At 48.6% G+C, this 14,292-nt stretch overlaps 1 protein-coding gene across 8 annotated transcripts in view; it reads left to right on the forward strand.

Annotated features, from left to right (window-relative positions):
* nav3 (neuron navigator 3) overlaps positions 1 to 14,292 on the forward strand; it is a 440,932-nt gene that overhangs the window by 319,182 nt on the left and 107,458 nt on the right. For all 8 annotated transcript variants that reach the window (XM_060839577.1, XM_060839579.1, XM_060839580.1 and 5 more), the window contains one exon: positions 5,043 to 5,522. In XM_060839577.1, the coding sequence (XP_060695560.1) occupies positions 5,043 to 5,522 (480 nt within the window). The remainder of the gene's footprint in view (positions 1 to 5,042; positions 5,523 to 14,292) is intronic.

Genomic DNA, 14,292 nt, shown 5'->3' on the forward strand with positions numbered 1-14,292 from the left:
GATATTACTCTGCATCATAATCCAGCCATCCACTCACCTGAGCTAACTGACCCCATCATGGGATAGGGACATCACTGGAGCTGGGCCAACATTACTGCTGTCCCTAGTTGCCCCTTGAGAAGGTGGGGGTGAGCTGCCTTCTTGAACTGCTGCAGTCCATGTGCTGTGGGTTGACCCACAATACCCCGAGGGAGAGAATTCCAGGACTTTGACCCAGTGACAGGGAAGGAATGACGATATATTTCCAAGTCAGGATGGTGAGTGACGTGAAGGGAAGTAAGTGTTCCCAAGCATCTCTTTCTAGATTTATGTATTTATGGACTTAGAAGGATCTTTGATGAATTTCTGCAGTACATCTGCAGTACACCACCCATCATCCACCGCCCACACCCACTGCAGTACACATTGTTGCTACTGAGCGTCGGTGGTGGAGGGAGGGGATGTTTGTGGATGTGGTGCCAATCAAGCGGCTGCTTTGTCCTTGAGTGTTGTTGGAGTATTCCATCACACTCCTGATGTTGCCTTGGAGATGGGGAGTCAGGAGGTGAGACAAGTCACTTGTAATTTAGGAAATGCATTAGCCAGTTTGTGCACAGAAAGCTCGCACAAACATGATGATGGTAATAACCAGATAATTTACCGTTTTTGTGATGTTAGTGGAAAGTTCCCTCCTCACCTTCAATGTAATGACCATAGAATCTATATGAAACATCAAGTGAGCAAATGACCTAAGGCACTTCCACCGCCCACCACCCACTACCTACCACCCACCATACACCATCCACCGCCAAACATCCACCACCCACCACCCACCATACACCGCCCACCATTCACCACACACCACCCACCGCCCACTACCCAGCCACCATCCACCATCCACCGCCCACCATCCACTGCCCACCATCCACTATCCACCACTCACTATCCATCACTCACCATCCACTACCCACCACCCACTGCCCACCATCCACCACTCACCATCCACCACCCACCATTCACCACCCACCACCAAACACTCACTGCCCACCACACACCACCAACCACCCACCGCCCAACACCCACTGTCCATCACCTGCCACCCACCATCCACCACCCACCATCCACCGCCCACCATCCAAGACACATCACCCACCATCCACCATCCACCATCAACCATCCACCACCCACCATCCACCACTAACCATCCACTGCCCACCATCCACCATGCACCACCCACCACCCACCATCCATCGCCCACCACTGACTACCCACCGTCCACCGCCCACCACCCATCATCCACCACTCACCAACCACCATCCACCACCACTGTCCATGACCCACCATCCACCACCCACCACCCACCGCCCACCACCCAACGCCCACCATCTACCATCCACCACCCACCGCCCACCACCCACCATCCACCGCTCACCGCCCACAACCCACCACCCTCCACCCACCACCCTCCACACACCACCCAGCACACACCACTCACCACCCACCATCCACCGCCCACCATCCACCACCCGCCACCCACCATCCACCATTCACCACCACCATCCACCATCCACCATCCACCATCCACCATTCACCACCACCATCCACCATCCACCATCCACCACCCACCATCCATCGCCCACCACCCACCACCCACCACCCACTACCCACCATCCACTATCCACCGTTAGAGGTTTGGATTAGGAATTGGCTGGCTGGAAGAAGACAGAGGGTAGTAGTTGATGGTAAAGGTTCATCTTGGTGTGCAGTTAATAGCGGTGTTCCGCAGGGATTTGTTTTGGGAACATTGCTGTTTGTCATTTTTATAAATGACCTGGAGGAGGGGCTAGAAGGTTGGGTGAGCAAGTTTGCGGATGATACGAAAGTCGGTGGAGTTGTTGACAGTGAGGAAGGATGTGGCAGGTTACAGTGGGATATAGATAAGCTGCAGAGCTGGGCAGAAAGGTGGCAAACGGAGTTCAATGTAGGTAAGTGTAAAGTGATTCACTTTGGTAAGAATAACAAGAAGATGGAATACTGGGCTAATGGTCGGATACTTGGTAGTGTGGATGAGCAGAGGGATCTTGGTGTCCATGTACACAGATCTCTGAAAGTTGCCACCCAGGTAAGTGGTGAGTGGTGAGTGGTGGGTGGTGGATGGTGGGTTGTGGATGGTAGATGGTGGATGGTGGATGGTAGATGGTAGGCGGTGGGTGGTGGGCGGTGGGTGTTGGATGGTGGGCGGCAGGTGGTGGGCGGTGGCTGGTGGGTGGTGGCTGTGAAGAAGGCATATGGCATACTGGCTTTTATTGGTAGAGGAATTGAGTTCCGGAGTCCTGAGGTCATGTTGCGGTTGTATAAGACTCTGGTGCGGCCGCATCTGGAGTATTGTGTGCAGTTTTGGTCACCATACTATAGGAAGGATGTGGAGGCACTGGAACGGGTGCAGAGGAGGTTTACCAGGATGTTGCCTGGTATGGTAGGAAGATCATATGAGGAAAGGCTGAGGCACCTGGGGCTGTTTTCATTGGAGAAAAGAAGGTTTAGGGGTGACTTGATAGAGGTGTACAAGATGATTAGGGGTTTAGATAGGGTTGAGCATGAGAACCTTTTTCCATGTATGGAGTCACCTATTACGAGGGGGCATAGCTTTAAATTAAGGGGAGGTAGGTATAGGACAGATTTTAGGGGTAGATTGTTTACTCAGTGAGTCGTGAGTTCATGGAATGCCCTGCCAGTAGCAGTGGTGGACTCTCCCTCTTTATGGGCATTTAAACGGGCATTGGATAGGCATATGGAGGATAGTGGGCTAGTGTAGGTTAGGTGGGCTTGGATCGGCGCAACATTGAGGGCCGAAGGGCCTGTACTGCGCTTTATTTTTCTATGTTCTATGTTCTATCCACCACCCACCACGCACTACCCACTACCCACCGCCCACCATCCACCATCCATCGTCCACCACCCACTACCCACCACCCACTATCACCACCATCATTCACCGCCCACCGCCAACAACAAAACCATCCACCACTCAACATCCACCGCCCACCACCCACCATCCATCACCCACCGCCCACCACCCACCACCCACCACCCACCGCCTACCACCCACCGCCCACTACCCACCATCCATCACCCACCATTCACTGCCCACCAACTACCATCCATCACCCACCATTCACCACCCACCACTCACCGCCCTCCACTCACCGCCCATCACCCACCATTCACTGCCCACCAACTACCATCCATCACCCACCATTCACCACCCACCACTCACCGCCCACCACCCACTGCCCACCAACCACCATCCACCACCCACCATCCACCACCCACCACATACCACCCACCATCCACCACTCACCATCCACCGTCTACCACCCACCGCCCACCACCCGCCATCCACCGTCCACCAACCACCATCCATCACCCACCGCCCACCATCCACCATTCACCACCACCATCCACCACACACCACTCACCACTCACCACATACCACCCACCACTCACCACCTACCACCCACCGCCCACCATCCACCACCCACCACCCACCATCCAACATCCACCACCCAACACCCACCATTTACCACCACCATCCACCGCCCATCATCCACCACCCACCACCCACCATCTACCACCCACCACCCACCATCTGCCATCCACCATCCACCACCCAACACCCACCACTCATCTCCTACCATCCACCACCCACTACCCACTACCCACCACCCACCATCCATCGCCCACCACTCACCACTCACTACGCACCGCCCACCATCCACCACCCACCATTCACCACCCACCACCCACCATTCACCACCCACCACCCACCATTCACCGCCCACCACCAAGCACCCACCATTCACCGCCCACCACCAACCACTCACCACCCAGCACCCACAATCCACCACCCACCACCCACCATCTGCCATCCACCATCCACCATCCACGACCCATCACCCACCATCCACCACCCATTACCCACCGCCCACCACCCACCATTCATCGCCCACCACCCACTACCCATCATCCACCACCCCCCACTCACCACCCACCATTCACCACTCACCACCCACCATTCACCACCCACCATTCACCGCTCACCACCCACCATCCACCATCCACTGTCCACCATCCACCGCCCACCACCCACCACCCAATGCCCACCATCCACTGCCCACCACCCACCACTCATCATCCACCACTCACCATCCACCATTCACCGCTCACCACCCACCATCTGCGATCCACCACTCACTACCCACCGACCACCACCCACCATCAATCGCCCACCATTCACCACTCACCATCCACCATCCACTGCCAATACCCACCACCCACCACTCACCGCCCACTATCCACCGCCCACCATCCACCATTCATCGCCCACCATCCACCATCCACTGTCCACCATCCACCGCCCACCACCCACCATCCACCGCCCACCACCCACCATCCACCACTCACCATCCACCATCCACCGCTCACCACCCACCATCCACCATCCACCACCCACTACCCACCGACCACCAACACCACCCACCATCAATCGCCCATCATCCACCACTCACCACCACCATTCACCGCTCACCACCACCATCCACCGCTCACCACCCACTATCCACCGCCCACCATTCACCACTCACCATCCACCATCCACTGCCAACACCCACCACCCACCATCCACCACCCACCAATCACCGCCCACTATCCACCGCCCACTATCCACCATCCACCACCCACCATCCACCACTCACCGCCCACCATCCATCGCCCACCATCCATTGCCCAACACCCACTATCCACCGCCCACTACCCACCATCCACCACCCACCACCCACCATCTACCGTCCACCATCCACCACTCACAATCCACCACTCACCATCCAACACTTCCCTCAGTGAGGGCTTTGGAGCAGGCTGCTTTGATTTTTGTTCTGCTTGTTTTGTGTGATATTTTTAGACCACTGCCAGATATTTTGTCGGAAAGACTAATTCGTCCTTGAGACATTGTTTACTGTCACATAGTCCCAGTATGACTTGTTATTTTCTGTCTTTTCCTGTAGGTTGTTTGGAACGAAGGCGAGTGGGAAAGCGAGCAGTGTGCCTAGTTCCGAACCGGTGAAGGGCTCCACTGTCATCTCTAACCCCCATGCCTCTCTGACCCGGCAGGGCAGTCTGGAGTCACCTTCCATGGGGCCAGGAAACATTGTGATTGGCCAGGGCAGTGGAGGGGGAAGCAGCTCCTTGAACTGTAAACCTCCTGAGCTACCCACCGAAGGAAGCAGCCTGGCTTCTAGCCCAGCCTCTCTTCACTCATTAACCTCCAGCGGGCACCAGCTAACAGCTAGCCTCAGCAGTTCCCCAGGGGGCAGTAAGGACACTCTGAGCTACCCTTCCCTGACCAGCCTGCACACCAGCTCCGAGTCAATCGACCTCCCACTCAGTCACCATGGCTCGTTATCTGGACTGACCACTGTGCCCAAGGGGGATGTACCCAACCTGCTGCTGAGGACCGGGAGTGTCAAGTCAACGCTGTCAGAGAGGTGAGTAACTAGGGACTCTGCTGTAGCTGAAATACTCAGATCCAGAGAAAGAAACATTCATAAAACATTATCTTAGGCCCCAACTGGAGTTCAGTCCCAGCTTGAGATAGGCTGCAACCAAAATTAGGCCCCAGCTAGAGTTAGGCTGCAACTGGAGTTAGGCTGCAATCAAAGTTAGGCCCCAGCCAGAGTTAGGCATCTGCTGGGGTTCAGCCCCCACACCACAGTTTGGCTGAATTGCAGGAGGAGACCAATATGCTCAGAATCACTGGACACGATACAGAGATGGAGAATCATAAACAGGTCCTTCAGTCTCAATTCATTCACTGCACAATCAGCCTGTATTCATGTCCAGGTATGTTTCTCTTTTGTGGAATTGTGTGAATATTTTCCTTTTGTAGAAAGGTAAAAGTTTTTAGTTTCCACTTTACTCAGCCAGCACACCCCATTGGGCATAGTGCTGCTCATAGCGAAACACATAAACATGGAAAATAAGAGCCTTTTGACCCTTTGATCCTGCTCCACCATTCAATATTATCATGGCTGATCATCCAACTCAGTCCCCTCGTCCTGCTTTCTCCCCCATACCCTTTGATCCATTTAGCCCTAAAAACTATATGTAATGCCTTCTTGAAAATATCCAATGTTTTGGTCTCAACCACTTCCTGTGGCAGCGAATCCCACTCTCTGGGTGAAGATATTTCTCCCCATCTCAGTCCCAAACGGCCTGGCCCATACCCTCAGACTGTGACCTTCTGGTCTGGACTCGCCTTCCTGTGACTACCCTGTCTAATCCTGTTAGAATTTCGTAGGTTTCTGTGAGATCACTCTCTCATTCCCCTAAACTCTAGTGAATAAAATCCTAGTTTCTCCTGATACTCATTGTGGAGTAAGTCTCCATCTGATAAAATCTGATGAAATATTGTAAAGTATCCATGGGAGTTATTTGTGCCTATTCTTGAGGAATGATTGGATATGAACACTACCTCAGTAGTGATGTGGAGGTGCTGGTGTTGGACTGGGGTGGACAAGGTCAGAAGTCACATGACACCAGGTTACAGTCCAACAGCTTTATTTGAAATCACAAGCTTTCAGAGCACTGCTCCTTCCTCAGGTGGAGTGCCTCCAACATGTGATTTCAAATAAACTTGTTGGACTATAACCAGGTGTCATGTGACTTGTGAGTCAGTGAGTGAGAGCCTCACTGGTCTAACTCCTTGCTCTTCACCAACAGCAGCACCACTTGGGATCAGTTCGAGCCACTCGAGAGAGCAATCAGAAGCCTCCACATCACAGGATGTGGACATTGTTGGCTAGGTCAGCATTTGTTACCCACTGACCACATTGCTGTCACATGTAGACCAGGTAAAGATGGCAGTTTCTTTCCCTGAGGACATTAATGACCCAGATGGAATTTTCTGACAATGGATTCATGGTCACCATTGGACTCCTAATTTCAGATTTCTATTGAAGGCAAATCCTATCAGCTCCCATGGCAGGATATAAATGTTCACCTACATTCCCTTGTTTTAGATGTTTACCAAATTTTAAAATAGAATAGAATAGAATCCTGACAGTACGGAAACAGGTTGTTCAGCCCAACAAACACATAGCACACCACCACATCTCACCCAGTCCCACCCTCCTACCCTGTAACCTTCATTTCCCATGGCTAATGTACCTAACCTACAAATCCCTGAACACTGTGGGTAATTTAGCATGGCCAATCCTCCCTAACCTGCACATACCTGAACACTATGGGTAATTTAGCATGGCCAATCCACCCTAACCTGCACATTCCTAGGCACTATGGGTAATTTAGCATGGCCAATCCACCATAACCTGCACGTACCCGGGCACTATGGGTAATTTAACGTGGCCAATCCACCCTAACCTGCACATACCTGAACACTATGGGTAATTTAGCATGGCCAATCCACCCTAACCTGCACATACCTGGGCACTTTCGGTAATTTAGCATGGCCAATCCACGTTAACCTACACATCCCTGGGCACTATGGGTAATTTAGCATGGCCAATCCACGTTAATCTGCACATATTTGGACTTCTCTTTGCCAGACTTATCTTCACCGAATTCTGGACATAATGCTATGACAGTTTGCATTTATAACTAGATTCAGTCAACCAATAGCATTAAGATCTGTTTATTGAAGTTCACATCATACAAGTTCTCATTATGTAATAAATAATGTCTGAAAGGGCTGTACCGAATAAAACAAACTTGTAAGGAGATCTCAGCTATCTATAAGAATAATAGGGTAGTTATGGGAGGGAATTTTAACTTTCCAAACATAGACTGGGATTGCCATAGTGTTAAAGGTTTAGATGGAGACGAATTTGTTAAGTGTGTACAAGAGAATTTTCTGATTCAGTATGTGGATGTACCTACTAGAGAAGGTGCAAAACTTGACCTACTCTTGGGAAATAAGGCAGGGCAGGTGACTGAGGTGTCAGTGAGGGAGCACTTTGGGGCCAGCGACCATAATTCTATTCGATTTAAAATAGTAAAAGTTGAAGTTCTAAATTGGAGAAAGGCTAATTTTGACGGTATTGGGCAGGAGCTTTCGAAAGCTGATTGGGGGCAGATGTTCGCAGGTAAAGGGACAGCTGGAAAATGGGAAGCCTTCAGAAATGAGATAACAAGAATCCAGACAAAGTATATTCCTGTCAGGGAGAACGGGAAGGCTGGTAGGTATAGGGAATGCTGGATGACTAAAGAAATTGAGGGTTTAGTTAAGAAAAAGAAGGAAGCATATGTCAGGTATAGACAGGATAGATCGAGTGAATCCTTAGAAGAGTATAAAGGCAGTAGGGGTATACTTAAGAGGGAAATCAGGAGGGCAAAAAGGGGACATGAGATAGCTTTGGCAAATAGAATTAAGCAGAATCCAAAGGGGTTTTACAAATATATTAAGGACAAAAGGGTAACTAGGGAGAGAATAGGGCCCCTCAAAGATCAGCAAGGCAGCCTTTGTGTGGAGCCACAGAAAATGGGAGAGATACTAAATGAATGTGTGTGGAGGCGGAGGAGATTGGAGAGACATTAAATCAGTACTTTTCATCAGTATTCACTCAGGAACAGGACACTGTTGCTGATGTGAATATGGAATCACAAATAATTAGAATGGATGCCCTGGAAATATGCAGGGAAGAGGTTTTGGGAATATTGGAAAGGATGAATATAGATAAGTCTCCTGGGCCTGATGGCATTTACCCCAGGATCCTATGGGAAGCTAGGGAGGAGATAGCAGAGCCATTGGCCTGGATTTTTATGTCGTCGTTGTCAACAGGAATAGTACCAGAGGACTGGAGGATAGCGAATGTGGTCCCATTGTTCAAGAAAGGGAGTAGGGATAGCCCTAGCAACTATAGGCCAGTGAGTCTGACTTCAGTAGTGGGCAAAGTCTTAGAGAGAATGGTAAGGGATAAGATTTATGAACATCTGGGTAGGAATAACGTGATCAGGGATAGCCAGCATGGTTTTGTGAAGGGCAGGTCGTGCCTCACAAACCTTATTGAGTTCTTTGAGAAGGTGACCAAGGAAGTGGATGAGGGTAAAGCAGTAGATGTTGTGTATATGGATTTTAGTAAGGCGTTCGATAAGGTTCCCCATGGTAGGCTAATGCTAAAACTTCGGAGGTATGGCATTGAGGATACATTAGAGGTTTGGATTAGGAATTGGCTGGCTGGAAGGAGACAGAGGGTAGTAGTTGATGGATTATGTTCATCTTGGAGCGCAGTTACTAGCGGTGTACCACAAGGATCTGTTTTGGGACCATTGCTTTTTGTTATCTTTATAAATGATCTAGAGGAAGGACTTGAAAGCTGGGTAAGCAAGTTTGCGGATGACACAAAAGTCGGTGGAGTTGTGGATAGTGAGGAAGGAAGTGGTAAGTTACAGCGGGATATAGATAAGTTGCAGAGCTGGGCGGAAATGTGGCAAATGGAATTCAATGTAGCTAAGTGCGAAGTCGTTCACTTTGGTAGGAATAACAAGATGATGGATTACTGGGCTAATGGTAGGCTACTTGGTAGTGTGGATGAGCAGAGGGATCTTGGTGTCCATGTACACAGATCTCTGAAAGTTGCCACCCAGGTAAATAGTGCTGTGAGGAAGGCATATGGTGTACTGGGCTTTATTGGCAGAGGAATTGAGTTCCGGAGTCCTGAGGTCATGTTGCAGTTGTATAAGACTCTGGTGCGGCCTCATCTGGAGTATTGTGTGCAGTTTTGGTCACCATACTATAGGAAGGATGTGGAAGCTTTAGAACGAGTGCAGAGGAGGTTTACCAGGATGTTGCCTGGAATGGTAGGAAAATCTTATGAGGAAAGGCTGAGGCACTTGGGGCTGTTCTCATTGGAGAAGAGAAGGTTTAGGGGAGATCTGATAGAAGTGTATAAGATGATTAGGGGTTTAGATAGGGTAGATACTAAGAACCTTTTACCGCTAATGGAGTCAGGTGTTACTAGGGGACATAGCTTTAAATTAAGGGGTGGTAGGTATAGGACAGATGTTAGGGGTAGATTCTTCACACAGCGGGTTGTGAGTTCATGGAATGCCCTGCCCGTATCAGTGGTGAACTCTCCTTCTTTATGGTCATTTAAGCGGGCATTGGATAGGCATTTGGAAGTTATTGGGCTAGTATAGGCTAGGTAGGATTCGGTCGGCGCAACATCGAGGGCCGAAGGGCCTGTACTGCGCTGTATCCTTCTATGTTCTATGTTCTATGAATATTTTGCATCTGTGGAAAAAGATATGGAAGATATAGACTGTAGGGAAATCGATGGTGACATCTTGCAAAATGTCCAGATTACAGAGGAGGAAGAGCTGGATGCCTTGAAACTGTTAAAGGTGGATAAATCCCCAGGACCTGATCAGTTGTACCCGAGAACTCTGTGGGAAGCTAGAGAAGTGATTGCTGGGCCTCTTGCTGAGATATTTGTATCATCAATAGTCATAGGTGAGGTGCCGGAAGACTGGAGGCTGGCTAACGTGGTGCCACTGTTTAAGAAGGGCGGTAAGGACAAGCCAGGGAACTATAGACCAGTGAGCCTGACCTCGGTGGCGGGCAAATTGTTAGAGGGAATCCTGAGGGACAGGATGTACAGGCCTTTGGAAAGGCAAGGACTGGTTTGGGATGGTCAACATGGCTTTGTGCATGGGAAATCATATCTCACGAACTTGATTGAGTTTTTGGAAGAAGTAACAAAGAAGATTGATGAGGGCAGAGCAGTAGATGTGATCTATATGGACTTCAGTAAGGCGTTCGACAAGGTTCCCCATGGGAGATTAGCAAGGTTAGATCTCATGGAATATGGGAGAACTAGCCATTTTGATACAGAATTGGCTCAAAGTTAGAAGACAGAGGGTGGTGGTGGAGGGTTGTTTTTCAGACTGGAGGCCTGTGACCAGTGGAGTGCCATAAGGATCGGTGCTGGGCCCTCTACTTTTTGTCATTTATATAAATGATTTGGATGTGAGCATAAGAGGTACAGTTAGTAAGTTTGCAGATGACACCAAAATTGGAGGTGTAGTGGACAGTGAAGAGGGTTACCTCAGATTACAACAGGATCTGGACCAGATGGGCCAATGGGCTGAAGAGTGGCAGATGGAGTTTAATTCAGATAAATTAGCGGTGCTGTGTTTTGGGAAAGCAAACCTTACCAGGACATATACACTTCATGGTAAAGTCCTAGGGAGTGTTGCTGAACAAAGAGACCTTGGAGTGCAGGTTCATAGCTCCTTGAAAGTGGAGTCACAGGTAGATAGGATAGTGAGGAAGGTGTTTGTTATGCTTTCCTTTATTGGTCAGAGTACTGAGTACAGGATTTGGGAGGTCATGTTGCGGCTGTACAGGGCATTGGTTAGGCCACCTTTGGAATATTGCGTGCAATTCTGGTCTCCTTCCTATTGGGAAGATGTTGTGAAACTTGAAAGGGTTCAGAAAAGATTTACAAGGATGTTGCCAGGATTGGAGGATTTCAGCTATAGGGAGAGGCTGACAGGCTGGGGCTGTTTTCCCTGGAGCGTCAGAGGCTGAGGGGTGACCTTATTGAGGTTTATAAAATCATGAGGGGCATGGATAGGGTAAATAGACAAAGTCTTTTACCTGGGGTCAGGAGTCCAGAACTAGAGGGCATAGGTTTAGGGTGAGAGGGGAAAGATATAAAAGGGACCTAAGGGGCAACGTTTCATGCAGAGGGTGGTACCTGTATGGAATAAGCTGCCAGAGGATGTGGTGGAGGCTGGTACAATTGCAACTTTTAAGAGGCATTTGGATGGGTATATGAATAGGAAGGGTTTGGAGGAATATGGGCCGGGTGCTGGCAGGTGGGACTAGATTGGGATGGGATATCTGGTCGGCATGGACGGGTTGGACTGAAGGGTCTGTTTCCGTGCTGTTCATCTCTATGACTCCATGACTCTATGATCCTCTCATCTTTAAGATCCCAATTCACAACTCAACCCTCAACTCCCACATCAAAATTCACAGTCACTTTAATTACTCTGTGTCTACGATGTCAATATGCATTCCCAGCTGTTTAAGTTTTCACAATTCCCCTTGCTCTCTTTCCTGATTTCCAGCTCTATCTTCCCTTTAGAGATAATGTCTCACTCAGCTTCAATGACATCCAGTTGTCCGTGGAATTTCATTTGGCAGTGACTTTCACAAATAAAAATCCACTTGATCCCAACTTTCAGCTGTAGATCCAAGCTGCAAAACGCCATACTTTTGGTGTACATTCACCTTTATATTTCTGTATCTGTCAATCTGCTTAATCAGCCCATCCCTTCAACCCTGAAACCCACAATAAAATGTTAATGAGACAGGAATAATTCATGACCTGATGGACACGGATTGTCTTGGAAGGACTGATCACCGTATGGTTGAATTTAGAATACAGTTGGATAGTGTGAAGATAAAATCCAATCACAGGGTCCTGTGCTTGAATAAGGGGGACTATATTAGAATGAGGGAGGACCTGACTAAAGTAAACTGGAAACAGAGACTTTATGGTGTGACAGTTGACGAGCAGTGCAGAGCCTTCAAATACATTTTTCAAAGTGCTCAGCAAAAGTATATTCCAATGAGAGGGAAGGATTGTAAGAGGAGGGGTAATTTGCCATGGGTGTCTAAGGAAATAAGGGAGGTTATCAACGTGAAAGAGAAGGCATATAAAGTGGCCAAAAGCAGCAGGAATCGAGGAAAACTTTAAAGGTCAACAGAAAGCCACAAAAAGATCTATAAAGTAAGAAAGAACATGAGAAAAAAAGCTAGCACAGAATATAAAGACAATAGCAAACATTTCAAGAAATATATAAAACGAAGAAGAGGGGCTAAAGTAAAAGTTGGTCTTTTAGAGGATGAGGAGGGACAGTTAGTTATGGGAGATGATGAAATGGCGGAGGACTTGAACAGGTATTTTGTATCGGTCTCCATAGTGGAGAATTCTAATAATATACCAGTAAGTGATGAAGGGACGAAGGTAGGTGAGGACCTGGAAACAATTATTATTACAGAAGAGCTAGTGTTGAGTAAGCTAATGGAGCTAAGGATAGATAAGTCTCCTGGGCCTGATGGAATGCATCCCAGGGTACTAAAAGAGATGGCGGGAGAAATAACAGGTGGACTGGCAGTAATTTTCCAAAATTTGCTGGACTCAGGGGCAATGCCAGCAGATTGGAAAATAGCAAATGTGACACCACTGTTTAAAAAGTGAGCTAGACAAAAGATGGGAAATTATAGACCAGTGAGCTTAACCTCTGTAGGAGGGAAGATGCTTGAGTCTATTATCAAGGAAGAAATAACAACGCATCTCGAAAGAAATTGTTCCATTGTACAGACACAGCATGGGTTCATGAAGGACAGGTCATGCTTCACAAATCTTTCGGAATTCTATGAAGACATTACAAGCAAGGTGGACAACAGGGACCCAGTGGATGTGGTTTACCTAGATTTCCAAAAGACCTTCAACAAGGTTCTGCACAAGAGGCTGCTGCATAAGATAAAGATGGATGGTGTTGGGGTAGAGTATTAGTGTGGGTAGAGGATTGGTTGATGACAGGAAGCAAAGAATGGGGATAAATGAGTGCTATTCTGGTTGGCAATCAGTGACTGGTGGTGTGCCTCAGTGATCAGTGTTGGGACCACAATTATTTACAATTTATACAGATGATTTGGAGTTGGGGACCTCATGTACAGTGTCAAAGTTTGTCGATGACACTAAGATGAGAGGCAGAGCAACGTGTGCAGAGGACTGAACCTTCACAGAGGAACATAGATACATTGAGTGGGCAAAGGTCTGGCAGATGGAGTACAATGTTAATAAATGTGAAGTCATACAATTTGGTCAGAGTAACAGTAAAAAGGATTATTACTGGAATGGTGAAGAGTTGCAGCATGCTGCTGTGCAGAGGGACCTGGGTGTCCTTGTGCAGGAATCACAGAGCGTTGGTTTGCAGGTACAACAGGTAATTAGGAAGGCTAATGGAATTTTGTCCTTCATTGCTAAAGGGGTTGAGTGTAAAAGCAGGGAGGCTATGTTGCAGCTGTACAGGGTGCTGGCGAGGCCATTCCTGGAGTACTGCATGCACATTTGGTCTCCTTACTGATACACTGGTTTCTTCCCACAATCCACAAATGTGCAGATTAGGGTGAATTGGCCACGCTAAATTGCCCATAGTATTTAGGGATGTATAGGTTAGGTGCATTAGTCAGGAGTAAATGTAGACTAATAAGGTAGGGGA

This window comes from Hemiscyllium ocellatum, chromosome 19 (genome assembly GCF_020745735.1).
Source record: "Hemiscyllium ocellatum isolate sHemOce1 chromosome 19, sHemOce1.pat.X.cur, whole genome shotgun sequence".
In the NCBI taxonomy this organism is placed as follows: domain Eukaryota; kingdom Metazoa; phylum Chordata; class Chondrichthyes; order Orectolobiformes; family Hemiscylliidae; genus Hemiscyllium; species Hemiscyllium ocellatum.